The 26,373-nt window shown below is 55.9% G+C and overlaps 2 protein-coding genes and 1 non-coding gene across 3 annotated transcripts; 1 reads left to right on the plus strand and 2 right to left on the minus strand.

Moving 5' to 3' along the window:
* Positions 1-1,091: 1,091 nt before the first annotated feature.
* Positions 1,092-3,471, minus strand: LOC115931070 (double C2-like domain-containing protein alpha). The gene is made up of 4 exons (XM_063699553.1): positions 2,972-3,471; positions 2,034-2,304; positions 1,555-1,634; positions 1,092-1,371 (listed from the first exon to the last, which is right to left on the minus strand). The coding sequence occupies exons 1-4, from the start codon at positions 3,287-3,289 to the stop codon at positions 1,255-1,257; spliced, it is 786 nt and encodes a 261-aa protein (XP_063555623.1). The 5' UTR covers positions 3,290-3,471; the 3' UTR covers positions 1,092-1,254.
* A 13,011-nt stretch (positions 3,472-16,482) lies between these two features.
* On the minus strand, positions 16,483-23,424 carry LOC115930076 (ceramide synthase-like). The gene is given in 6 exon segments (XM_031003148.3): positions 16,483-17,400; positions 17,402-17,548; positions 17,809-17,904; positions 18,689-18,923; positions 21,511-21,594; positions 22,482-23,424. Coding segments are annotated over 6 exon segments (849 nt in total). The 5' UTR covers positions 22,607-23,424; the 3' UTR covers positions 16,483-17,238.
* LOC115931114 (uncharacterized) lies at positions 18,649-19,787 on the plus strand. Its single transcript, XR_008672592.2, has 3 exons — positions 18,649-18,757; positions 19,168-19,253; positions 19,683-19,787. It is a non-coding gene; the product is annotated as an uncharacterized protein (transcript).
* Positions 23,425-26,373: the final 2,949 nt, after the last annotated feature.

Genomic DNA, 26,373 nt, shown 5'->3' on the forward strand with positions numbered 1-26,373 from the left:
ATTCCCATCTGTAAATGGAGATAGTCAAGGGAAAGAAAGAAATGTGAAAATGCTAAGCCTGGGCTGGTCCCTGGTGAGTGCTCATTTTTTGGTCTCATTCTGGTTTTGGCCTCTGGCCTCCCCTCCATTCCACCCGAATAGCTGACACCAAGGTGGCCTCTCTGCCGCACAGCCCTGACCATCAGGGAAGGTCCCAGCTGCAAATCCAAGCACAAAGGCAGAGGTCTCTCCAGAGCCTGGGTTTCGCTGCCTGCCACCTGAATTGAGGGAGTACTCTCCCTACATCTCCATCTCCTAGGATGACGGAGCAAGTTCCCTGTCCCTGAAGACTTCACTCCTTAAGAGATTTTAGGGGAACTCAAGGCACGGAAGGGGCAGACCAAAGCTGCAGAGGTCTGACTTAAGCCAAGGGCTCTGAGAAGGGGTCTCAGCAACCCAGGAACGTTTTTGGGAGGGGGCAGAGCTTGGACTGAACCTCAGATGAGTGGAATTTAGGCTGGCAGGAAGGAGCTTTCCAGATAGAAAACAACAGGAAAAGTTCAGGAGTTGTGGAACTGGCCAGCTGGAAGAAGGGAGTACTCTGTTTGAGGGGCAGAAGATACTTTGTTTTGTTTTTGAGATGGAGTCTCCATCACCCAGGCTGGAGTGCAGTGGTGCGATCTCGGCTCACTGCAACCTCTGCCTCCCGGGTTTAAGTGATCCTCCTGCCTCAGCCTCTCGAGTAGCTGGGATTTACAGGTACATGCCACCATGCCCGGCTAATTTTTGTATTTTTAGTAGAGACGGGGGTTTCACCAAGTTGGCCAGGCTGGTCTCGAACTCCTGACCTCAAGTGATCCGCCCACCTCGGCCTCCCAAAGTGCTGGGATTACAGGTGTGAGCCACCACACCTGGCAGGCAGGAGATATTGAGGGGCAGGAATGGCAGGGAAGTATTTTGGCCTGCTGCCAAAGGGGCTAGGGAGCCGCTGATGGTTCTTGAGCATCAGAGAGGTACGGGCTTAATGGGACATAGATCAACCAACCAGCGGTTACAATGTCAGCTGTCCCCGAGCTGCTGCTGGGTGGTGGGGAGGGGGGGCCCTCACCTGAGCACCTTGTGCGTGATGTCGTCATCTGTGATCCCACTGTAAGTCAGGTCCTCATTCCACACGGGATTCAGTGTGTTCCTCTGAGTCTTCGTTTTTAGCTTATTGGCCTGGGATGTGGGGATGAAAGGTTCTCAATACCTGTCCTCCAGCCCCACAGGCTGGAGTCATGGGCTGGGCCGGGCGGGGCGAGAGGAGGCTGTTGTTACGTTACAGGCTCCAGGCAGCAAGTGCAGCTTGACGTAGGGGTCGGCGAGGCCATTGAAATCCATGGGCTTGAGGCCCTGGAGAGGAGGGCAGGGGAGAGGGCTAGAGGCTCCCGGCACCTCTCTCCGTCCCTCTTGTAGAGCTGGACCCTGGAGGAGCCCAGAAGGAGGGGGCAAGGGCAGGAGGAAGGAGCAGGCCTGGGAAGGGAAGGAGGAATGCACGCAAACCGGGCCCGGGCTTGGGTGGCAGGGAGTGCCCACCTTGGCCCTGAGGATGCTACAGTGCAGAGTGCAGGAGGCCCGGTCGTAGAGAAGGTCAAATTCCAGCGTGCCCATGGCGGCTGGAGAGAGAGGAAAGGCAGCATGGGTCGGTATGGAGACAGGTGTGTGCGACAGGCCAGCAGGTGGGCACTGGCTCTGTGTGTCTCTCTTGCCAGCCCGCGAGTGTGAGTGCAAGAGGCTGAGTGGGCCCATGCGTGTGTGCGTCTGGGTCCCTGGCTCGGCCGCAACTGGGGCTGTGTGGGTGGTGGAGTGTCTCAGCAGAAATACTGAATATTGAGCCTTGCTGAAGCTGTAATCTCCACGCTGACTGCAGCTGTGGTGGCCGTCCCTGCCACCCCCCCACTGCCCTCCTCCCCTACCTACATGCACAGCCAGCAGGGCCCATCCCCCTCTCCCCCCACCACGGCAAGCCTGGAGACCCCCACCAGCACATGGGGCCTCCAAGCCCCCAGACTCACTGGCATCATCCGAGTCATAGCTGTCCACCTCCGCACCATCCTCAGGCGTGGTGGCCCCAAGGAGGGCTGCAGGGGGGGCCAGAGCCAGGGGGACCAGATGGGCGGGGGCCTCCCCGCCGCCCCCGCCGCCCCCTTCAGGTCCTGGTCCCCGGGGGAAGTAGTCAGAGATCTGGCGGATGGGCCGGATGGGCCCGGGGCACACGTTGATGGCCATGTGCTCCTGGATGTTGATGGTCATGCGATCGCCCCTGCGGCCCCTCATGCAGCACCCCTGGCTAGGAGAGGGCGTGTGAGCCAGTGAGCCCATCATACCTAGCCATCCTGGCTGAGGGCCAGGCGACGGCCTCCTCGGTCTGCGGGGCCCTCACTGGCCTTCCTTCCTAGGTGTCGAGGGAGAGGGTGGCGTGTGCCAGCCGGTGGCAGGTGGGAGGCCTGGGCCCTGCAGACCCCAAGCTGACTCCACAGGGGCTGGGCTGCCAACCCACTCCCCGCAGAAGTCGAGGTTGCACCACCCCGTCCTCACCCACCCACTTCTAGGTTGTCCCCGTATCATCTTGCCAGCTCCTTCCTCTCCTCCCGGGCTCCCCTCTGCTCCTGAGCCTGCCTGTCCCCCAAGGGGCCCTGCAGGGCCCCGCCTCTGTTTCTCGGAGGCTCTGTCCTCCTCTGCACCAGGCGCTGGTCTAGTCAGGGTGTCACCCACCCCTCTAGGCTCCAACTGCCCACTGTCCCCTCATTCAGCCCCAGGACCTGTCTGCCTGCCTGGTTCCCCCGCTCGCTCACCACAGCCCACGGTGGAGACCCCAGCCTCAGATGCCACCTCTGGCTCCCCAGGGGAGCCAGAAATTGCAGCCGCAGGAGAGCCGAACACCCCCGTAGCGCACACAAGCCGGCACGCTTCCCCGCACCCTCACGCCCCCGGCCTGCCCAGCCCCCTGCACCTGCCTCTGCCTCCAACAGGTGCCCAGGCACTGGGGGGGACGGCGGGCGCAGGCTGGGCGGCGGCGGCCGGCGAGGAGAGCGCGGAGTCGAGCTGTGCGAGCCGAGAGGGAGGGAGCGCCGAGAAAGTGCGGGGAGGAGCGGGTGAGCGAGGTGGAGGCGAGGATGCAGCCGGCGCGGCGGCGGGGGACGGGGAGGGGCGCCGGGGCTGGGGAGGGGGCGGGATCTCGGACTCCCACCCGGGACCCGCTCGGGAGCGCACGCGAGCGCGCACACACACGCAGGGGCACGCGGGCCGGCACACACTCGTGTGCACACATCCAGCCGGGCGCCCCCGCGCGCACACGCCCGTGCCCACGTGTGCACGCTCACACCCTTGCACACACCCAGGCGCGCGCTGGCACACTTACCCGGAGAACTTCGCACACACACGCACTCCCAAACACGCGGGCTCTCTGCGCCACCAGGAAGCAGCCGCCAGAATCGCCGGGTGTTCCCCAACTACTCCTGGGAGACCTGGCCCCCCGCCCCCGCCCGCGCGCGCGGCCACGGCGCCTCCCTCCCTCCTGGGTCCCCAAGGCCGGACCACCGGCCTCGTTGTCATGGCGACGCCGGCTCATCTCCCCCCACCCCCGCGCGTCTTCACGCCCCTCCCCGGCAGCTGGGGAGGAGCTGGGGCCTCCCTCCTCCCTTCCCCATGTCCGTAGGGACCCAGAGGTTGACAGGAGCAGGGGGTCGCCTGCTGTCACCGGCCGGGGATCTCGGGGTCTCCCGAGCCAGGCTAGGGAGCCTCACGATCTGAGGGAGGAGGCAGAGGTCTGATGCTGCGGCTTCCCCCACGCCCCCTCCCTTTGGCCGTTCAGGCCTCTCTCCTTGTGGCCCAACCCACCTCCCAGGGGCCCATGTCCCCTTACCAGGGATGGCATCTCCTTTGGGAACCACCCTCCCCCCTGCCATCCCCAGTTCTGCCCCGCAGGTGGGAAGGGGCGTCGGGGCTTGGCTCTGAAGGCCCCAGAGCCCTGCGGTAGTTCCCCATGGGCTGCCATTTCTCACCCAAACCTTGCCACCCCCAAGCCGCCCCCCTGCCCGGCCCTGCGCCTGCCACGGAGTGTCAGTCCACCCCTGGCCTTCGGTCTTCACTCACCTGTGCCCCAAACTTACCATCCCGAAGACACGAAGGGGCTTATCACCCCCGCTGCCCACCACTGACTCACCCAACCGTTTCCTGCAGTTCCTGGGACACACCTAGACGGCTCAGGCCTAGGGATCTTGGCTCACATGCGCTCCTCTACCTGGGAACCGCGCTTCCTTGGGGAGTCACCCTGGGTCCCCTCTTCCTAGGAGCCTTCCTGGGGCATCCCGCACTGCCCCTCAGCTCCAGCGCCGTCAGGACTCCGCTCAGCACCGCTTCGCCAGTGCCTCCCCCACCAGCAGGGAGTTCCACTGGAGCGACTGATTCATCTGGGAGTCCCTAACGTCCCAAACTGGGCCTGGCACGAAGTCGGCATCTCTAAGTGCTGTTATTTAAAACAGCAATCTGGTTGCACGACAAGTGAACATACCTAACACCACCTAATCTTACCCTTAAAAATGGTGAAGATGGTACATTTCGATATGTGTATTTCACGGCAATTTTTTTTTTTTTTTTAATAAGAGAAATGGGGCCGAGAGTGGTGGCGGGTGCCTGTAATCCTAGCTACTCCAGGGACTGCGGCAAGAGGATCGCTTGAGTGAAGCCAGCCTGGGCAACACAGTGAGACACAGTCTCTTAAAAAAAAAAGTAAGAGAAATGTAAAGTCAACAACACTGAGGGGGCGGGGCGCAGTGGCTCACGCCTGTAATCCCAGCGCTTTGGGAGGCCGAGGTGGGTGGATCACCTGAGGTCAGGAGTTTGAGACTAGCCTGGCCAACATGGTGAAACCCCATCTCTGCTAAAAATACAAAAAATTAGCCGGGCGTGGTGGCATGTATCTTGGGAGGCTGAGGCAGGAGGATCGCTTGAACCCGGGAGGCGGAGGTTGCAGTGAGCTGAGATCGTGCCACTGCACTCCAGCCTGGGCTGTAAGAGCAAAACTCAGTCTCAAAACAAACAAACAAACAAAAAACCCTGAGATATCACTTATTACCCATAAAATGGGCAAAACCAAAGTGTCTGAGCTGGGGGGAAGCTGAGACGGACTGATCCCTTGAGCTCAGAAGTTCAAGACCAGCCTGGGCAACATGGTGAGGCCCTGTCTCTACAAAAAAAAAAAAAAAAAAAAAAATCCAGGCATAGTGGTGTGTGCCCGTGGTCCCAGCTACTCAAGAGGCTGAGGTGGGAGGATCTCTCTTTTTTTTTTTTCTTTTTTTTTTTTTTGTTTTTGAGATGGAGTCTCGCTCTGTCGCCCAGGCTGGAGTGCAGTGGCGTGATCGTGGCTCACTGCAAGCTCCACCTCCCAGGTTCACGCCATTCTCCTGCCTCAGCCTCCCGGGTAGCTGGGACTACAGGTGCCCGCCTCCACGCCTGACTAATTTTTTTGTATTTTTAATAGAGATGGGGTTTCACCTTCTTAGCCAAGATGGTCTCGATCTCCTGACCTCGTGATGGTGGGAGGATCTCTTGAGCCCAGAAGGTCAAGGCTGCAGTAAGCTATAATCACTCCACTGCACTCCAGCCTGGGTAACAGAGTGAGACCCTGTCTCAAAAAAAAAAAAAAAAAAAAAAAAATCCTTAGACCCAGAAATTCCACTTTTAGGATTTTATCTTACAGATATGCCAACCCATAAGCCAAATAATATAAGTTCAAATTCTTTTTTTCTTTTTTTTTTTTTTGAGACAGACTTTCACTCTTGTTGCCCAGGCTGGAGTGCAATGGTGCGATCTTGGCTCACTGCAACCTCTGCCTCCTGGGTTCAAGCAATTCTCCTGCTTCAGCCTCCCAAGTAGCTGGGATTACAGGGGCGCATGCCCCACACTTGGCTAAATTTTTGTATATTTAGTAGAGACGGTGTTTCACCATCTTAGCCCTGCTGGTCTTGAACTCCTGACCTCATGATCCGCCTGCTTCGGTCTCCCAAAGTGCTGGGATTACAGCTGTGAGCCACCGCGCCTGGCCATGAAGTTCAAAATTCTTAAATGTAGCATGTTCCAAAAGACTGGAAACAACTGAGATACCCAGAAGGAGGGGACCAGTTAAATCAGTCATGATGTAATTCCATGCAGTGAAATAGGGTGCAGCCACAAGAGGCTGTTTTGCTCTTGTTTAGAATCATCTTTTTTTTTTTTTTTTTTTAAATATACAAGGTCTCACTACTTTGCCCAAGCTGGTCTCAAATTCCTGGACTCAAGCAATCCTCCCACTTCAGCCTCCCAAAGTCCTGGGATTACAGGCATGCGCCACTGTGCCTGGCCCTAGAATCATTTCACAGTTTCATTTTAACTTAGAAAAGCCAAGTGCAGGCCAGGCGCCATGGCTCATGCCTGTAATCCCAGCACTTTGGGAGGCCAAGGCGGGTGGATCACGAGGTCAGGAGATCGAGACCATCTTGTCTAACACGGTGAAACCCCGTCTCTACTAAAAATACAAAAAATTAGCTGGGCGTGGTGGCGGGCACCTGTAGTCCCAGCTGCTTGGGAGGCTGAGGCAGGAGAATGGCATGAACCCAGGAGGTGGAGCTTGCAGTGAGCCGAGATTGCGCCACTGCACTCCAGCCTGGGTGACAGAGCGAGACTCCATCTCAAAAAAAAAAAAGCAAAGTGCAGGCTGGGCATGGTGGCTTACACCTGTAATCCCCGCAATTTGGGAGGCCGAGGCGGGAGGATCACGAGGTCAGGAGTTCAAGATCAGCCTAGCCAACATGCTGAAACCCTGTCTCTATTAAAATTACAAAAATTAGCTGGGCATGTTGGCGGGCACCTGTAATCTTGGGAGGCTGAGGCAGGAGAATTGCTTGAACCTGGGAGGCGGAGGTTGCAGTGAGCCGAGATCATGCCACTGCACTCCAGCCTGGGCAACAGAACAAGACTCCATCTCGGAAGAAAAAGAAAAAAGAAAAAAAAATCAAAAAAGAAAAGCAAGTGCAGAGAAGCATGCTTGGAATACTGCCATTTGAGAGGGAAAGAGCTTAGCCGTGTTTGCTTAGTTGTTCATATGTTGTTTCTGGAGGCCTGCACAAGAATGGTAACTGTGTCTCTTGACAAGCTGAGAGAGTGAAAAAATAAAAATAATAATAAAAGAAAATAAACAAAAGAAATAATAAACAAAATAAACAAAAGAAATAAACAAAAGAAAATATAACTATGGTGACCTCTGGGGAGACAGGGCAGGAAGAGGAAAGACTTACTTTTCGACGTACATCCTTTTGTATTTTTTGAATTTTGTGCCACATGCATAGGTTACCTGTTCCAAAGAATACATTAAAATAATAAATTTTGGTCTTTTTTTGCTTGTTTGTTTGTTTGTTTGTTTTTGAGATGGAGTCTCGCTCTGTCACCCAGGCTGGAGTGCAATTGCTCGATCGCGGCTCACCGCAACCTCCGCCTCTCGGGTTCAAGTGATTCTCCCGCGTCACACTCCTGAGTAGCTGGGATTACAGGCACCCGCCATCATGCTCGGCTAATTTTTTTGTATTTTTGTAGAGATGGGTTTTCACCATGTTGGCCAGGCTGATCTTGAACTCCTGACCTCAGGTGATCCGCCTGCCTCGGCCTCCCAAAGTGCTGAGATTACAGGCATGAGCCACTGCGCCTGGCCAAATTTTGGTCTTGTCTTTTTCTTTCTTTTCTTCCTTCCTTCCTTCCTTCCTTCCTTCTTTCCTTCCTTTCTTCCTTCCTTCTTTCCTTCCTTTTTCTTTTTTTCTTTTTTTTTTGAGACAGGGTATCACTGTGTTGCCTAGGCTGGAGTGCAGTGGCAAGATCATAGCTCACGACATCCTCGAACTCTTGGGCTCAGGCGATCCTCCCACTTTAGCCTCCCACGTAGCTGGGACTATAGGTATGCACCACCATGCCTGGCTAATCTGTTTTTGTTTGTTTGTTTTGTAGAGATGGGTCTTACTATGGTGCCCAGGCTGGTTTCAAACTCCTGACCTCAAGCCATCCTCCTACCTTGGCCTCCCAAAGTGCTGGGATTACAGGTGTGAGCCAAAGACCATGCCCAGCACAATAATATATATATATATATATTTTTTTTTTTTTAGACAGAGTCTCGCTCTGTTGCCCAGGCTGGAATGCAGTGGCACAATCTTGGCTCACTGCAACCTCCACCTCCCAGGTTCAAGCCTCAGCCTCCCAAGTAGCTGGGATTACAGGTGCACACCACCATGCCTGGCTAATTGTTGTATTTTTAGTGGAGATGGGGTTTCACCATGTTGGCCAGGCTGGTCTCGAACTCCTGACCTCAAGTGATCTGCCTGCCTTGGCCTCCCAAAGTGCTGGGATTACAGGCATGAGCCACTGCACCCGGCCAATATTTCTAAAGTAAAGGCAACCATTAGGTTTCCTTCGTGGCTCTCCAGAATAAGAAAGGAAGCAGGACAAAGGGAGACACTGTGCAGTGTGAAAGCCGGTGAGTTTAGCAAGAGGGTGTCCATGACCTGGGCGCAGGGGGCCTGCAGTGAGGGGAGGGGGACACTCTGGTCAAGGAACCTGCCGAGTCCTCTCTCCTGTGCTCTCTTCCCACGGTGCTTGCTCAACCCCAGCCCTGCCTGCCCCCAGAAGAACTTGTTGAAGACAGGTAAGGATGAGGCTGGAGTTCAAGCAATTTCAGAGGAAAATGATGGACAGTGCTGAGCCCTGCTTTGTCCAGAGACGGGAGGCTTTTGCACCAGTCACCCAGTCATTCAGTAAATATTGACTGAATATCGACTATAGATTGTGGGGATACAACCAGGCCCAAGGTCAATGAGTTGTGACTTCACAGCCTCATAGGGAAGATAGACAAATACACAGACAATCCCATCCAGGGAAACTGACGTGGGGACTGGGGATGGTCAGAAGCCATGGGAACTCAGGGTCCTATGAGGTAGGAGGGAACAAAGATTAACACCTCACTTCCCAGAAAAGGAGTTGTCTCAACTGAGACCTGAAAGATGAGGAGGAGTTACCCAGGTCAAGCTTGGGGGCAAGTGTATTCTACGCAGAGGTGTGTGCCAAAGCTGGGAGGCAGTCCAGAGTACGGCATATTCAGAAAAGAAATCATTCTACCAGCCTGGTCAACATGACGAAACCCTGTCTAAAAAAAAAATTAGCCAGGAGTGGTGGTGTGCACCTGTAGTCCCAGCTACTCGGGAGGCTGAGGCAGGATGATCGCTTGAGCCCAGGGGTTTGAGGCTGCAGTGAGCCGAGATCAAGCCACTGTACTCCAGCCTGAGTGACAGAGTGAGACCCTGTCTCAAAAAAAAAAAAAAGAGAAAAAGAAAGAAAGAAATCATTCCACCAAAAAGACACCTGCACTTGTGTGTTTATTGCAGCACTGTTCACAACAGCAAAGACACAGAATCAATCTAGGTGCCCACCAACAGTGGGCTGGATAAAGAAAATGTGATACGTATATGCCATGGAATACTATGCAGCCATAAAAAAGAATGAAATTATATCCCTTGCAGCAACATGGATGCAGCTGGAGGCCATTATCCTAACTGAATTAATGCGGAAACAGAAAATCAAATACCACATGTTCTCGTAAGTGGGAGCTAAACATTGGGTACCTATGGACATAAAGATGAGAATAACAGACACTGGGGACTCCAAAAAAGGGGAGGGAGGGAAAGAGTCGAAAAACTACCTATTGCCGGGTGCGGTGGCTCATGCCTGTAATCCCAGCACTTTGGGAGGCCAAGGTGGGCGGATTGCTTGAGGCCAGGAGTTTGAGACCAGCCTGGTCAACATGGCGAAACCCCATCTCTACTAAAAATACAAAAATAATTAGGTGGGCTTGGTGGCATGCATCTGTAATCCCAGCTACTCAGGAGGCTGAGGCACAAGAATCACTTGAACCTGGGAGGTGGAGGTTGCAATGAGCTGAGATCGTGCCACTGCACTCCAGCCTGGGCAACAGAGTGGGACTCTGTCTCCGGAAAAAAAAAAAGAAAGAAAGAAAAGAAAATTGAGGCTGGGCACTGTAATCCCAGCACTTTGGGAGGCCAAGGCAGGAGGATCCCTTGAGCCCCGGAGTTCAAGACCAGCCTGGGCAACATAGTGAAATCCTATTTCTACCAAAAAAAAAAAAAAAAAAAAAAAAAAAACTTAGCTGGGCATGATGACTTGATGATGCAGTCCCAGCTACTTGGGAGGCTGAGGAGAGAGGATTGCTTAAGCCTGGGAGGTCAATGCTGCAGTGAGCTATAATTGCACCACTGCACTCCAGCCTGGGCAACAGAGTGAGATGCTGTCTCAAAAAAAAAAAAAAAGAAAGAAAGAAAATTGAACCAACAGATCTTTTTATTCTTATCTTTTACAGATGGGATTCTCTGTCACCCAGGTTGGAGTGTAGCAGCACGATCATGGCTCACTTCAACCTTGAACTCCTGGCCTCCAGTGATCCTCCCACCTCGGCTTCCCAAATTTCTCGGATTACAGGCATAAGCCCCCGAACCTGGCCTAACAGGTCTCAATTTGGGGTTCATTAGGTGAGAGATAAGGGAGCAGGATGATTCCTAGGTTTCTGTGTTGAGCAGACCATCTAGAGGAATGATGGGACCATCCACTGAGACGAAAAGATAGGAGCAGAGCAGGTCTGGAGTAGGACTCCATTTGTGATCCATTGCCTTGGAGATGTATTTGGACATCACAAACAGACATCTCGGAGTCTGGAGCTCCAAGGAGAGGTCTGGGCTGGAAATATACATTTGTGAGTCACTGGCATATAGATGGTATTTAAAGCCACGAGTATGGATGAGATCACCTAGGCAGAGAATATAGATAGCAAGACAAGGCCCCATGCTGAGTTGGCTGGAGAAGGAGTCCTGAGAACTGGTGAGTGTGGCTCCAGGGCTCTGAGTCAGGGACAGGTGCACCTGCTGGGAGGCAGACGGAATGGAAAGAGAGAGAACCATTTGATTTGGCAGATTATGAGCTCTTTCGTGGACTTGATCAAAGCAGCTTCAGTGGATTGGTGGGGACTAAGCCAGATTAGAAGAGGTTGAAGAATTGGCTGGGCGAGGTGACTTATGCCTGTAATCCCAGCACTTTGGGAGGCAGAGGCAGGCAGATCACCTGAGGTCAGGAGTTTGAGACCAGCTTGGCCAACGTGGTGAAACCCCATCTCTACTAAAAATTAAAAAATTAGCTGGGCGTGGTGGTGGGTGCCTGTAATCCCAGTTACTCAGGAGGCCGAAGTGGGAGAATCGTTTGAACCCGGGAGGCAGAGGTTGCGGTGAGCCGAGATCGCGCCACTGCACTCCAGCCTGGGTGACTGAATGAGACTCCATCTCAGAAAAAGAAGAGATTGAAGAGTCCATTAAAGATGAGGGAGTGGAGACAGCAGGTGTAGATGACCCAGAGTTGCCCGTCTACTCTAGAATGATGCGCATCTATGAGTTCTCTCCCTTGTCATTCTTGAGGTCAGGGACCGTGCCGTGGTGATTTCTGAGTCATAAATGGAGTCCAGCCAATGCGTAGCAGGAGCTCAGCACGTTTATGTCATGGATGAATAAATGGGTGAATAGACAATGCATTGTTTGGGTCAAAATGGCCTTTACTAGTAGAGATAGCTGAATGTTTTTGAAGCATTTGAGGAAACAAAAGAAAGTCAACCCCAAAGGCCATAGGTTCTGTGTCCCTTCTCCCAGCTAACCTCAAGGAGCAGTTGCCTGTGGGCCTGGGGCACGAGCCCTGGCCCAGCGTCGGGAACCAGGTTATTTATTTATTGAGACAGAGTCTCGAGTGTCACCCAGGCTGGAGTGCAGTGGCGCAATCTCGGCTCACTGCAACCTCCACCTACCGGGCTCAAGTGATTCGCCTGCCTCAGATTCCTGACTAGCTGGGACTATAGGCACGTACTACCATGCCTAGTTAATCTTTTTTTTTTTTTTCTTTTTCTTTTTGAGACGAAATTTCACCCTGTCACCCAGGCTGGAGTGCAGTGGTGCAATTTAGGCTCACCGCAACCTCTGCCTCTTGTGTTCAAGCAGTTCTCCTGTCTCAGCCTCCCGAGTAGCTGGGACTACAGGCGCATGCTACCGCACCCGGCTTATTTTTGTATTTTTAGTAGAGACGGGGTTTCACCATATTGGTCAGGCTGGTCTTGAACTCCTGACCTCAGGTGATCCACTTGCCTCGGCCTCCCAAAGTGCTGGGATTATAGGTGTGAGCCACCGCGCCCAGCCTTTTTTTGGATTTTTAGTAGCGATGAGATTTCATCATGTTGGGCAGGCTGGTCTCGAACTCCTGGCCTCAAGTGATCCACCCATCTTGGCCTCCCAAAGTGCTGGGATCATAGGTGTGAGCACCGTGCTTGGCCCAAAAACCACATTACTGAGTCCCTTCTGCTGCCTCTCACATGCCTTGTGGCTTTGGATAAATCCCTTCCTTTTTCTTAGAAGTGATCTGCATGGCGGCTCACACCTGTCATCGCAGCATTTTGGGAGGCCAGGGTGGAAGAATCACTTATGCCCAGGAGTTTGAGACCAGCCTGGGCAACATAGCAAGACTCTATCTCTGCAAAGAAAAAAAGAAGTAGGCCGGTCGCAGTCGCACACGCCTGTAATCCCAGCACTTTAGGAGGCCACGGAGGGCAGATCACTTGAGGTCAGGAGTTTGAGACCAGACTGGCCAACATGATGAAACTCCGTCTCTACTTTAAAAAACTACAAAAATTAGCCAGGCATGGTGGCATATGCTTTTGATCCCGACTACTCGGGAGGCTGAGGCAGGAGAATCGCTTGAACCAAGGAGGCAGAGGTTGCAGTGAGCCAAGATCCTGCCACTGCACTCCAGCCTGGGCAACAGACAGAGACTCCATCTAAAAAACAAAACAAAACAAAACAAAAAATAGGCAGGTGTGGTGGTGCACGCCTGTGGTCCCAGCTACTTGGGAGGCTGAGGTGAGAGGATCCCTCGAGCCCAGGAGGTCGAGGCTGCACTCCAGCCTGGGTGACAGACAGAGCAATATCCTGTCTCAAAAAAAGGGAAGCCATCAGCGCAGCACAGGGGAAGCAGCCCACGTGAGCCAGTCCCATAGATATTCGTTTCCCTCCTTCCCCACCCCCGCCCCGCTGCCCCCTTTTTTTCTCTCTCTGGGCTTTTTACTTGTTTAGGAACTCGAAGCCGTTCATGGCAAGTACCCCGAGTCCTAACCCACCTGCTCTCTGCATAGGGTTGCGGCAGAGCACCTCACACGCGCAGATACACGCCTGGCTTTAGGGGAAGTCGCGGCACTGGGTCTGCAGAGTCCGTTGAGCACGCACCTTCGTTGTGAAACTAAGGAAACCCTGGAGTGTCCTTGGGCTTGGGTGGGATGGAACATGCCCGTGACAGACAGGCCCACCTGCCAATCAGAAGGGCGCTCTCCTTAGCTGGGATGGGGCCGCAGGAGTGGAAATGGCTGTTGGGAGGTGGCAGAGATGGGAGATGGGGTGGCCACGGGGGAGCCGCCGGCCACAGAAGAGGAAACGGAGGTGCAGGGAGCGGAGTCTGCGAAGGACGCGTGGATGGCCAAGAGATGTGCCTCGGAAAGGGCCGAGGGACTTCCTCTGACCAACCCCCGACGGCCATTCCCAGTCATCCGTTTTCCTGCAGCCGCGGATGCAACCTGTGGAAGAGGCGGGAGGAGGCCCGGGAGTCCGCCCGGCTGCGCCTTCCCTAGGGTGGGAGCGTGGACTCAGGCGCGGCCGCTGCTGCGACCTAGTGGGAGACGCCTGCTACTCCTCTCGGTTCCTAACCCCAGGGTCGTTCCCGGCTGAGCACTAAGGAGGGGGCGGGGGAGGACGGAGAGAGCCCTGTGCCCCTGGATCTGCGGATAGGATGCAAGGGAGAGCCTCAGAGAGGAACCCCCCCCGCCCAGGAAGTGTGCATTGCCCACACTACTTTTCCCCTCTGTGCCGTGATTTCCTCCCGTGTATAAGGGAGGCAAGAGTACCTGCCTCTGGGCTGGGCTTGGTGGCTCACGCCTGTAATCCCAACACTTTGGGAGGCCGAGGCAGGCGGATCACCTGAGGTCAGGAGTTCAAGACCAGCCTGGCCAACATGGTGAAACCCCATCTCTACTAAAAATACAAAAATCAGCCGGACAGTGGTGGTGCGCGCCTGTAATCCCGCTCCAGGACGCTGAGGCAGGAGAATCGCTTGAACCCAGGAGGTGGAGGTTGCAGTGAGCTGAGTTTGTGCCTCTGCACTCCAGCCTGGCGGACAGAGTGAAACTCCGTCTCAAAAAAAAAAAAAAAAAAAAAAAGAGTACCTGCCTCTGAGGGTCAGTGCAAGAGCAAATGAACCAATTTGTGCAAGGTACTTGGCCATAAATGGGGTCCAGCCAGCATAGTAATAGCTATTCAATAAATGCTACCCACTGGGCATGGTGGCTCATGCCTGTAATCCCAGCACTTTGGGAGGCTGAAGCTGGAGGATCACCTGAGGCCAGAAGTTCGAAACCAGCCTGGGCAACATAGCAAGCCCTCATCTCTACAAAAAATGCAAAAATTAGCCAGGCATGGTGGCACATGCCTGCGGTCCCAGCTACTCAGGAGGCTGATGTGGGAGGATCACTTGAGGCCAGGAGTTCAAGGCTGCAGTAATCATACCACTGTACTCCAGCCTGGGTGACAGAGTGAGACCCTGTCTCTGAAAATACATAAAATAGGCCGGGCGCTTTGGGAGGCCGAGGCGAACAGATCACCTGAGGTGAGGAGTTCAAGACCAGCCTGACCAACATAGTGAAACCCTGTCTCTACTAAAAATACAAAAATTAGCAGGGTGTGGTGGCAGGCAGATAAAAGGAAGGGATTTATCCAAAGCTGTAATCCCACATACTCAGGAGGCTGAGGCAGGAGAATCACTTGAACCCAGGAGGCAGAGGCTGTAGAGAGCCAAGATGGCGCCACTGCATTCCCACCTGGGTGACAGACAGAGACCGTGTCTCCAAAAAAATGAAAATAAATAAAACAAATGTTACCTGTGGTTGATCCAAGGGGTAACCGGAGGTGTGTGGCCCTGTGCCACCACCCCAAATTGTGCCTGTTGTCCAAACACAGCTTCCTTTAGTTCGGGCTTTCAGCAAGATGGCCCTGCCGCATCCCTCCTCTTTGTAAATGCTGGGGCTGCCACCATTATGGTTTTATCATCAGCGACATTCCAGGGGGTGAAGACTGGTCCCAACCTCTCCTTTCCTCTTCTGATGAGAGTGAGGGATGGGGGAGGGGTCCCAGCTCCTAGCACTTTCTCCCCTCACCCCAAAGTGCCATCAGAACAGCTCTGGGCTGTGACATGACAGAGCCCCCACCTCATGATAGGAGTCATGAGGCTGTGGCCATGGGTGCTGGTGTGGGTGTGGCTGGCTGCACTAGGGGCCATAGAAACTGGTAAGAAGCTGTCTTGGGAGCAGCAGGAAGGCAGGCAGCTCTGGGAGCATAAAGTGTGATTCCCACTTAGGGACTCGGAAGCCAACCCTGCACCCTCTCATTTTCTCTCCACTCTTCTCTCCCATCCTGCTGGTCCCACCTACCCCCCAACAACTGCGGGCCTTGTCGTGGTGCACCCAGCTGACCCTGAGGGAAATCAAGACCCTCCACAGCCTCTGCAATAAGGCTGGGTGGTCTCACAGGGTCCCAAGTCAGCTTCCGCCTCGAGAGATAAAGGCAGGGGTCAGCTTGGCTGTTGTCACAGAGTTTGCTTGGGTCCTAGCACCCAGACCCAAGCGTGCCACGGCATCAGCCCTGGGGACAGAGTCTCCGTGCTTCTTAGACAGACCTGACTTCTTCGATTATCCGGACTCAGACCAAGCCAGGCTACTGGCTGTGGCCCAGTTTATTGGAGAGAAACCCATCGTGTTCGTTAACTCAGGTATGAACCAGCTTGAGAAGGGACCTCCCTCCCCGCCAGGGTCTGGAGGAGAGCAGCCCCAGACCCTTCACTGGGCCATCAGAGGGGAGTTAAGGGTCCTGTTTGTCTAGCAGGTTCCAGCCCGGGCTCTTCCATCACATCCTGGTGGGCTTCCTGGTGGTGGCGTTCTTCTTTCTCCTTTTCCAGTTCTGCACCCACATGTAAGGCCTGCCCCCTTTCTCCAACCCCACCCACCACCACCTTCCTTGGGAACGGCTGAAGACCCCAGTTCTAGCGGGGCAGGCTGTGACCTCTCCCCTCTGATCTCCATGCCCCACAGCAACTTCCAGAAAGGGGCCTAAAGAGCCAGACAAGGGCTCTGGACTCAACCTGAGCACCCACACCCACCTCCTCTCCTGTTGATGAGCAAAAGTTCCCTGCTTTCCTCCTCCCTGACTGCCCAGCGAGCAGCCGGGGATCCTGTCCCCTCTGTTTCCCATGGCCCAAGCCCCCCACCTCCTCCCTTCCCAGCCCCAAAGAACTTGGTGGCAAGGGCCTTGGTGGCGTTCACGCAGATTGTCTTTTATTAGCGGTCTGTAAAGCACCTCCCAGGGTCCCCCGACCCCAGATTGGAGGAAGCCTTGAGAGGTCAGTAGCACCAGGGACGTGGCAGGGCCCGAGGGCGCGATGTGCAGCCGATGGTGAGGGACTGGGCGCCCTCGCCTGCCCCCAGGGTTGTCAGCACTGGGAAGGCTTGGGGGTAGCAGCCACCTCCTTCCCCCAACCCAACAGACTAGTTCAAATTTGGGTAAATAAATAAAATAAATAAGATTCCTCAAGCTGGCCTACCCTGGAGAGGAGCCGTGGTTGCAGCTGGCCACTCAGGAGGCCCGAGGGCCAGCGGGGGTTAGTTGGGGTGTCCTCTCCTCTCGGGTGATGGGGAGCCCTGGGGGATGGCAGCATAGGGGCTGGGATGGCCTTGGCAGAGGCGTCTCCCCACATTCTGACTCCTGGTCCCCTTGAAACCCTGTTGGTCTCCCTCCCCACAAGCCCTCCTGCCCTCAGTGGGTGGGAGGCGGTGCCCCCTCCCCTCCTCCAGCGCAGGGGTGTGCAGGAAGGGGGCAGAGTAGGGAGAAGAGGTCCCCTCTCTCCACCCCCTCAGTCCCCAAGAGATGGGGCCTCTTCCCTTTCGGGGTCATCGTCAGTCCTGGGGTTGTCCGGGCAAGAGGACCCTGGCTCCCAACCCCAGCCATCAGCCCCAGAGCCCTGTCTCCACGGGGGTGGGGGTGGGGAGGGGGAGGGTCCCGGCCCCCGGCCTCAGTCCTGGGCCTGGCAGGCTGGGGGCGGCCTGGAGCGGGGCCAGAAGAGGCGGCAGGCCCCACGGCAGATGAGGAAGAACCAGTAGAGCTGAGGGGCCAGGAGCAGCGCGGCGCCCAGGTTGACGTGGGCAGGGATGGCCAGGGGAACGGCCAGCAGGGGCGGCCAGGGGCACGGCCAGCAGGGGCAGGCCGGCATGGCGCCCGTAGGCCCAGTACAGGTAGGGGAAGAGCAGCACCCGGCAGCAGAGGAAGCTGAGCAGCATCAGGGCCCCGTTCACCTTGTGCAGCAGCGTGTGCTGCTGCTTGTACTGAGGAGACACAGACACAGTGGCCACGGCAGCAGAAGGGCTCGGCCCCCCTTGGCCCACTCCCTGCCTCCCTGCGACCCTAGCAGGCAGCTCCTCCCAAACCAGACACTTTGCCAGGACACAAGCACCAGGTGCTCAAAATGCACGGGGTGAGGGGGGGGGATGACGAAGGGGCTAGAGCCCTTGGCAGCAACCTTGAAGGTCCCTCCCCTTCCTGTGACCTCCCCATTGGGCTCCCGCACCCTCCCATGCTCACTCACCTGGATGAGGATCTTGCCAAGGCAGACGAAGGGTGTGCTGACCTCTGCCATCAACATGCAACCCAGAAAGAAGTCTCCCTTCCCCTGTTGCCATACCTGGGCACAGAGGCAGGAAGGTGAGGAGCTGGGGCTCTCCCTGGGTTCTTGGGCAGCCCCCGCCCTTCCTCTTTCCCCTCTGTCACTTTGGGAGATGCTTGACTCTGAACATCAGAACACCTGGGTGCAGGGCTGGGTGTGGTTGCTCAAGCCGGTAATCCCAGCACTTTGGGAGGCTGAGGCAGGTGGATCACGAGGTCAGGAGTTTGAGACCAGCCTGGCCAACATGGTGAAACCCCGTCTGTACTAAAAATACCAAAAAAATCAGCCAGGCATGTTGGCAGGCACCTGTAATCCCAGCTACTGGGGAGGCTGAGGTGGGAGAATCACTTGAACTCAGGAGGCGGAGGTTTCAGTGAGCCAAGATCACACCACTGCACTCCAGCCTGAGTGACAGAGAGAGACTCCGTCTTGGAAAGAAAAAGAGAAAGAACACCTGGGTGCAGGAGCAGGTGCATGACTTGGCTGCATCCCTCTCACGGTCCTGCAGAAAGACTGTGTCCCTTATGTAACAGGTGAGGAAACTGAGGCTCAGAGACGTGCAACCACAAATCCAAAGAGCCACAGCCAGGCATCGTCCAGCCCGGGGCCAGGCTGCCCCCACACCCTGGTGCCCTGGGCTGGTGCTCAGTGAACCCTGCCTGTCCACAGCTTTCCCTGGGAATGCGCTGGGTCTGCTTGGTTGTCAGTATGCAGACCCGGGGCTTCCCAGGCTCCTGCTAGCACCAGCAGGACCAAGGAGCAGGCCACCCACACCCCGCCCGCCCAGCTCCCCGGGACTCACCACTGAGAGCGGGAACCACACCAGCACCATGGCGGCATGGTGGAGCACCATGAGGAACTCCTTGTGCAGGTAGCCACGCGCTATGGCCCACGTGCTGCCCGGGGCTCTGGCCACTCCATCGTCCCCTCCATGCCCTTTGACCTGGTGCTTGTGCCAGTGACAGAGGAACATGGCGTAGATGTCGTAGATGAAGTAGGGCACAGCAAATTGCGTGTAGGCAGAGGACAGCCAGTGTCTGTTGGGCAGAGAGACGGGGTGGGGGAGCAAGGAGGAAAGGGGACACCAGTGAGTGGGGGCAGATCTCAGGGGTCAGCACAGCAGCCCTGGACAGGAGCGGAGTCTTGGGTACAGATGAAGGATCCAGAGGGTAGAGGGTGAGAAACTTGCCCAAGGTCACACAGTCATGCAGCTAGTAAGAGATGGTGCTGGGATTCAAACCTGTGGTCTCAGAACTCACCCATGTTCCTCTCTCTCTGCAGTACAGTCGGGGGAAAAGAAAAGACCAGAAGATGCCCACAGACCAAAAGGCACAGATACAGTGCCAAAATAAGCCCAGGACAGGCAGGTGAGACCTTGCCATGGTTATTTGTCCCAACCTTACCATGAGGTTAGGACCAGCAACAGCTGAAGGGGCGAGAGTGCTGGAGAGAGAGGTCACAGGGGTGGACGCCCATTCCTGCCTCCTGGGGCAGGCGATCTTCCAAACTTCCCATGCATGCCCTCATTTACCCCTCCCAAAACCCTGTAAAAGGTAGGTGTGGCCATCATCCCCACTGTACAGGTGAGGAAGTGAGTCACAGAGGGGCTAGGTAACCTGGCCAAGGAAGGGACATGGGCGGTGTGGCTCCACAGCCCTCACTGTCATCCCCACCGTCCCCAGAAGATCCGAGAGGCATCAGAGACAGACCCTGTTGGCAAGTGAGAGGTCTTGTCAGCGCTGTTCGCCCTGCCCCAAAGTCACCCAATCTCTTGTCTGTTTTGTGTTGTTTTTCAGGGACAGCCAAGCGTTAAGGGGAAAATGCAGAGCAAAAGGAGCCAAGGACAAAGAAAGTTCCATGTACTTGGAGAGTAAACAAAAACGAGAAATGGATGAATAGACAAGACAGCATTTTTCTTCTGGAGTCAGCACATTGGCAGTTTCTCTTAAATCCTGTAGTCCCAAGACTGGCCTGGGGTGGGGGCAGGAGGTCAGAGAGGCAGGACCTGGGGTGCTCGCCCCACAAGGGGTGGAGGGATGAAAGCAGAGTCAGCCAGAAGCCATCACCAAACATGAGGCACGTGGAGGGGGCTGTGGAGAAGTTGGGGCTGAGGCCTCTGAGGATGGGGAGCCTGGGGCAGGCGGCCTGTGAGTGGAGCCAACCCATTCTCCAGCAGGGATGGTACCAGGGAAAAGGGAACCTGAGACTGGTGCAGTGGTGTGGAGCTGCGGCCCAGAGGCAGGGAAAGATGAGAGGGGAGGGGCAGCTGCAGAGAACGCGAAGCGGGAACACAGGGAGAGAGGGCCCAAGTGGCCTGGAGGAGTCAGGGCAGGAAGCTGCCCAGAATGCAGGCCCAGCAGAGGTGATGGGAGATGGGACAGCTGGGCTGATGCAGGAGACCAGGAGGGGCCACCAGGCCCTGGGCTGTCATGTGAGGTGTTAAATCCCATCCCCACCCTCTTGGCAATTAGGTGCTCAGAAGTAGGAACAGCTGCTGCCCTGGATTAACCCGGATCCTCCCCACCTACCTGAGGATTAAAGCAGGGAAGAAGGACAGGAACAGGCACAGGGGGGCCTGGGGAGCAGGGGGTACAGAAGCTAAAAGGTGACCTCTGCATGTGAAGGCTGGGGAGGAAGTGCTGGATCCCAGGCTCAGCTTGGAGCAGGGGAGGGAAGGGGTGAGCAGAGGCCAAGAAGCAGCCAAGTCCCTGGGCAGGGTCTGAAGAAAGAGTTAAGCCAAGAACTGTCCTCTGCAGCTGCCACTTAACTCAATTCCTCTCACTGAAGCCCTTCCAGAAAGGGCCGCTGCCTCACCACAGAAGAGGCAACTCATCTTCGGGAAAAGAGGAGGCAAACAGAAACAGGGCACCCCCCATCAGGGGCGTCCAAATGTTCCCTGGGACTCAGTGGCTGCCACAGAAGGGAAGCGGTGCTGAAAGCTACAAAGGGGGCGTTGTGGGCACCTCTAAGGCAATTTGCAACGGGCCACCCGTGGGTCACCTAGGGCGGCTGTCAGCACCACGGACAGGGCCCCTCTCCTCCCCGTCCCCCCGCCTCCTGCCCGCACACCTCTGGGCCTTTTTGGCAAGCACCAGACACTGCAGCAGCTGCCCGGCCACATTTTGGCCTCTTCACCCTCATCCCCTCCCGCACTGCCTGGCCGTGTGTGGCCTTGTGCGTGTCATCTCTCCCTTGTCCTCTCCCTCAGGCATGGAGTGGATGCCGGATGCCTGGATTATGGGAAGGGCTGAGGGGTGAGCCTGGCATGAGGAGGGGGCACCCCATCTGGGTGCTGGCTGGAAATGGGGTCTGCCTCCTGGGGTGGAAGGCAGGGAGGAGGTGGGGAACCACGACAACACGGGAGACCTGGAAGCCGACTAGAAAGTGCTTTGAGGATCCTCTCCGATCCCCGCTCCTTCTCCCCCTGGTTCTGACCTTTAAGGACAGGACAGGATACGTTTATCCCTGGGTGTTGAGTTGCGGTTACTGCAGTTAACTTGCTCAGGCCCAAGTTAAGGGCTTGGGGACCACGGACAGAGTTCCCTCCAAGATGTGGGGTCTTCCGGGATTACCCGTACACACCAACCACTGGCACCTGGGCAGGGGGGGTCTCGCAGCACTTACTGGTCATCGATGATGTGCTTGCAGGAGGTGGAGACGATGTAGCCAGCAGTGGAGGCCATGATGGCCTGGACAGAGGACACCAGCCTGGGGGAGAGAGGGAGGCGTGCTAGAAAGGCAGAAGGGAAGAGGCGTGTGCCTTGATTTCTCCTCGTTGCTAGTCTAACGACTGCGCTTTGCGTTCAGCCACTTCTCGGGCCGGTCCTTGCCCGCCTTCGCCCAAGGCTGGGCTGCCTGAGGTGTGCCCCACCACGGGTACCTCACGGCTCTCCGGCCCGCTCGGCTGCTGTTCCTCAGTCCACCCCACTCCTTGCCACCTTCTTCCTTCCCCATTTGTGGAAACTGAGTCTCCCTCTTCTCAAGCCGGCAGGGTGTCTGTCCTGAGGTGAGACTGAGAGTGAACTGCTGGCCTGGACCTCTCCCCACGAGGGGAGCCTGGGCCGGTTCTTGCCCCGCTTAGCTGTCCAGTCATGACGCGGGCCTCACTCTGGACCCTTTGTGACCCCGAGCTCCCCAGTCACTTTCCCACTGTCTCCTGACTGCCACCAGCCTCCACTCTGCACTCTGGCCCTGTTCTAGGGGTGTAGAATTGTACCATCCACTCCTCCATCCCTGGCCCCCAAACACTCACCCTGAATGACACCTAGCTGTCTGGCCCTGGCCTCGGTCCCTAATGTCTTATAGGAATGTCTTCGCCACATGCTGGCCCTGTTTTGGAGGGTGGGAGGGTGTACGGGGAAGAAGAGAGAGGCGGGCTGAACACTAGTAGACCAGATGGCCGGGCTGGATGAGGTCTCCCAGAACAGTGAGCAAGGCAGGCAGTGAGGAGAGAGGAAGCCTGGGGGTAAAGCCCCGGACCCCCACAGGAGCTCCCAGTCCCCCACCGCTGAGGGTCCAGAGAAGTGCCAGGTCCCTTCCATTCCCTGAGAAGCCCAAGAAGCAGACAGGGGCTGAGGGGAAAGAAAGTGGTTTACCTGGCTGAGACAATGACTGCGTCGGCCTCCTCCCAGCGTAGCTGGGGCAGCCGCTGGAGCGTGTTCTTGGAGAGGAGGAAGAGTCCGGGGAACACCACCCCCCCAGCCACCATCGGGGTCAGCATGGTGGCTCAGGACTTGGGCAGGGAGGCAGGCGGGCCGTGAAGGGGCAGGGAGGCCGAGCGGAAGGAGTTAGGGGTGGAGAAGGGACGCCAAGCCCGGGAAGGAGGGAGAAAACGACGGGAAGGGGCACAAAGGGGCCAGGGCGGGGACGGGATGGGGCCAGGGAGTCCGATGAAACTGGGGAGTCGGGAGGGGGCTGGCTGGGCAGAGACGGAGGAGGGGAGGATGGGAGAAGGGGAGCAGGAGCAGGCCAGTGAGGGACGGGGAGAGGCGAAGAGGGGATGGCTTGGTGAGGGACAGAGAGGAAGAGGGGACAGGAGGAGGAGGATGCGGATGGGGGAGGGGAGGGAGCCACCAGGCAGGTGGGGAGGGGAGGCTTACGTGAGAGGCTGGGAGGGCCCGAGGAGGCGGGGAGGGGGTGGGGGTGGGTCTGGGTGCCAGCCCCAAAGGAAGGAGGTGGGCGGGAGGGAGCAGAGGAGCAGCCGGGCAAGCGGTCAGCGGTCACCACCGCTCTCCTGGCTCCACTGCCTCCTCTCGCTGCCGCCCCAGTCCCCGCCGCCTGGCACAGACACCGCACATGGCATCATCATAGAGACTCCGTGCCCAGCCCCCTGCCCCCTCGGTGGGGAGGGGGAGGGGGAGGGAGAGGGGAAGTGGCCAGCTTGGGGAGGACGGGGGAGGGGCAGGAAAATGATGGCACCGACCAGACACCGAGAAACCGGACCTGCAGCGGCGTCTCCCCATGCAGCTCTGAGCCACAGCCGCAGCTGCGACAGAGATGGGGGGAGCAGAGAAAGAGGGAGGGGGAGGCCCTTAAAGGAACACCAGCTGCGGCGGCACAGGGGGCTGCTGGGGACAGGGGACAGGGGCCAGCTCTTCTCTTGGGGAGGAAGGGGGCCCAGGGCTCCTTGGCCAGCTGGGAGGGGGCCCTGAGCCCCCACAGGGGCCTGACCCTGCTTCCCATCAGCACTTTGCAAATGCCTGGCATCTCCTCCCTCACCAAGCCATCCCTCTGTGGCCTGCCCCGGGTCCGAGCTTTGGGTGCCCATTCCAGCGGAAGAGAGGGTTCCCTGGGAGAGGGAGTAAGTGGTGCTTTCTCAGAAGGAAGAGCTGAAGGAGGGGATAGGAGCAAAAACATCTCAACACAGCATCCTCAGAGCCAGAGGCCCCCTCACCCCATGGCGGGGAAGGAAGCTGACATTGGCCAGAGGGGGCACCTGACTGTGCTGCAGGGCTGCCCATGTCCTGTCTGCTGCAGGCTCCGAGGGCGCTGCGTCTGTCCTTCCCACAGGGCCATCAACGATCCTGAGGCTCCCTGAGGTCACCCAGTTCAGAAGTGGCAGAGCCCTCTCATTGCAGGCGTCGGAGGGGCAAGGAGTGGAAGAAGGGGAAACGGTGGCGAGAGTGCGGGGCAGCTGCCTCTCAGGAAGTCCCAGGGAGCCCTAGGATGCCCAGGCCCTGTTCTTCAGACTGCCAGCCCCTCCTGGCCTTCTCTAAATTCCCACCCCTCTCTTTTTCCTCAGTTTCCTTAATGCTACTAGCTCCCCTTTCTCTGCAACTTCCACATACAGCCTAGTTTCAGAGTGGGAAAGGACTGCGGGGTGGGCTGGTGCAAGCTCCTCACTGGCCCATAAGGAAAGTGAGGCCTGGGGACTGGGCCCGGGTGGAGCTGTGGGACCTGAGCCAGAGACACTGCCCCCTTTGACTTCTGGCCTCCCATCCTGCTCCCAACTGTTCTGTGGACTTCAGCATGACAAAGGCCTGTTATGCAAACTCCTTTGGTCTCCAAGTTCAATAATCAACCCTATGGTTTGCCTTTCTCTGCCAGAGCCCACTCCTCGCCTCCCCCAAAGAAAGGCCAGGGACTGGGATTTGCTGTTTTGTGCTGCCCTCTAGCGGCAATCTGTAGGAAAGCACTCAAGAAGTCTCAGGCTGATTTAGAGACGGTTGTAGAGACAATAGCGGACCTAGCTCCTGTCCTCAGCCCTTCATGGGAGGGGGAAAGGGGATCCAGCTCCCTGAGTTTTTACTACATGCTGGGCACAGTACCAGGTGATTTCTACTGATTCTTATTTGGTATCCCTGTTTTACAGAAGAAACAGGTTTAGAAATTTTGTGGGGTTTTTTTTTTTTTTTTTTTTTGAGGTGGGCACCTGTAGTCCCAGCTACTCAGGAGGCTGAGACTGGAGAATCACTTGAACCCAGGAGGCGGAGGTTGCAGTGAGCCAAGATCACGCACGCCATTGCACTCCAGTCTGAGCAACAGAGCAAGACTCTGTCTCAAAAAAAAAAAAAAAAAAATTCCTCTGAAGCATTGCTGTAGCTGTAATTCATAAATTTTGATGTTTTCATTTTTGTTTGATTCTAAATGTTTTTAAATTTTTCTTGTGACTCATTTAACCCATGGGTTATTTAGAAGCATGTTGTTTAATTTCCAAATAATTGGGTATTTCTTGGATTTCCTGTTGTTGATTTCTAATTCAATTCCATGTGATTGGAAAACATACTTGGTATGATTTATATATATATATATTTTTTTTTTGAGACGAAGTCTCAGTCTGTCTCCAGGCTGGAGTGCAGTGACACGATGTCGGCTCACTGCAACCTCCACCTCCCAGGTTCAAGCGATTCTCCTGCCTCAGCCTCCCAAGTAGCTGGGACTACAGGCACCTGCCACCACAGCCGGCATTTTTTTTTATTTTGAGACAGAGCCTTGCTCTGTGGCCCAGGCTGGAGTGCAGTGGCACAATATCCACTCACTGCAAGCTCCGCCTCCCGGGTTCACGCCATTCTCCTGCCTCAGCCTCCCGAGTAGCTGGGACTACAGGCACCCGCCACCACACCCGGCTAATTTTTGTATTTTTAGTAGAGACGGGGTTTCACCGTGTTAGCCAGGATGGTCTCGATCTCCTGACCTCGTGATCTGCCTGCCTTGGCCTCCCGAAGTGCTGGGATTACAGGCGTGAGCCACCGCGCCCAGCCTACCCAGCTAATTTTTGTATTTTTGGTAGAGACGGGATTTCACCATGTTGGCCAGGATGGTCTCCATCTCTTGACTTTGTGATCCAGCCGCCTTGGCCTCCAAAAGTGCTGGGATTACAGGCGTGAGCCACCGCACCTGGCTGGTTTATATTCTTTTATTATTTATAGAGATGGCGTCTTGCTTTGCTGTCAAGGTTGGTTTCAAAATCCCCTGCGGATTCAAGCAATCCCGTCTCAGCCTCCCAAAGTGCTGGGATTGCAGGCCTGAGCCACGGTGCCCAGCCCTTAAATTCTTTTAAATTTATTGAGATTTGTTTTATGGCCTAGCATTGGTCTATCCTGAAGACTGTTCCATGTGTACTTGAAAATATGTATCTGCAGTCATTGGGTGGAGTGTCATATATATTTTAGCTACGTTAATAGTGTTGTTCAACTATTTTATATCCTTGCTGATTTTCTATGTAGTTGTTCTGTCATTACTGAAGGTAAGGTATTTAGATCTCCAATTATTATTATTTTGAGACAGAGTTTTGCTCTGTCGCCCAGGCTGGAGTGCAGTGGTGCGATCTCAGCTCACTGCAACCTTGCCTCCCGCGTTCAAGCGATTCTTCTGCCTCAGCCTCCTGAGTAGCTGGGAGTATAGGCACGTGCCACTATGCCCGGCTAATTTTTGTGTTTTTTAGTAGAGATGGTGTTTCACCATGTTGGTCAGGCTGGTCTCGAACTCCTGACCTCGTGATCCACCCACCTTGGCCTCCCAAAGTACTGGGATTACAAGTGTGAGCCA

The sequence above is a fragment of the Gorilla gorilla genome, chromosome 18 (assembly GCF_029281585.2).
Source record: "Gorilla gorilla gorilla isolate KB3781 chromosome 18, NHGRI_mGorGor1-v2.1_pri, whole genome shotgun sequence".
NCBI lineage: Eukaryota > Metazoa > Chordata > Mammalia > Primates > Hominidae > Gorilla > Gorilla gorilla.

Bases quoted from the DNA above. Each gene is read 5' to 3' on its own strand.
- LOC115931070 (XM_063699553.1), bottom strand. From the start codon at position 3,289: ATGTGTGCACACGAGTGTGTGCCGGCCCGCGTGCCCCTGCGTGTGTGT. The intron at 2,305-2,971 runs GTGCAGGGGGCT...TCTCCTAGCCAG, and splicing joins CCTGTTGGAGGCAGAGGCAG to GGGTGCTGCATGAGGGGCCG. The intron at 1,372-1,554 runs GTGGGCACTCCC...CCTCCTCTCCAG, and splicing joins GTAGCATCCTCAGGGCCAAG to GGCCTCAAGCCCATGGATTT.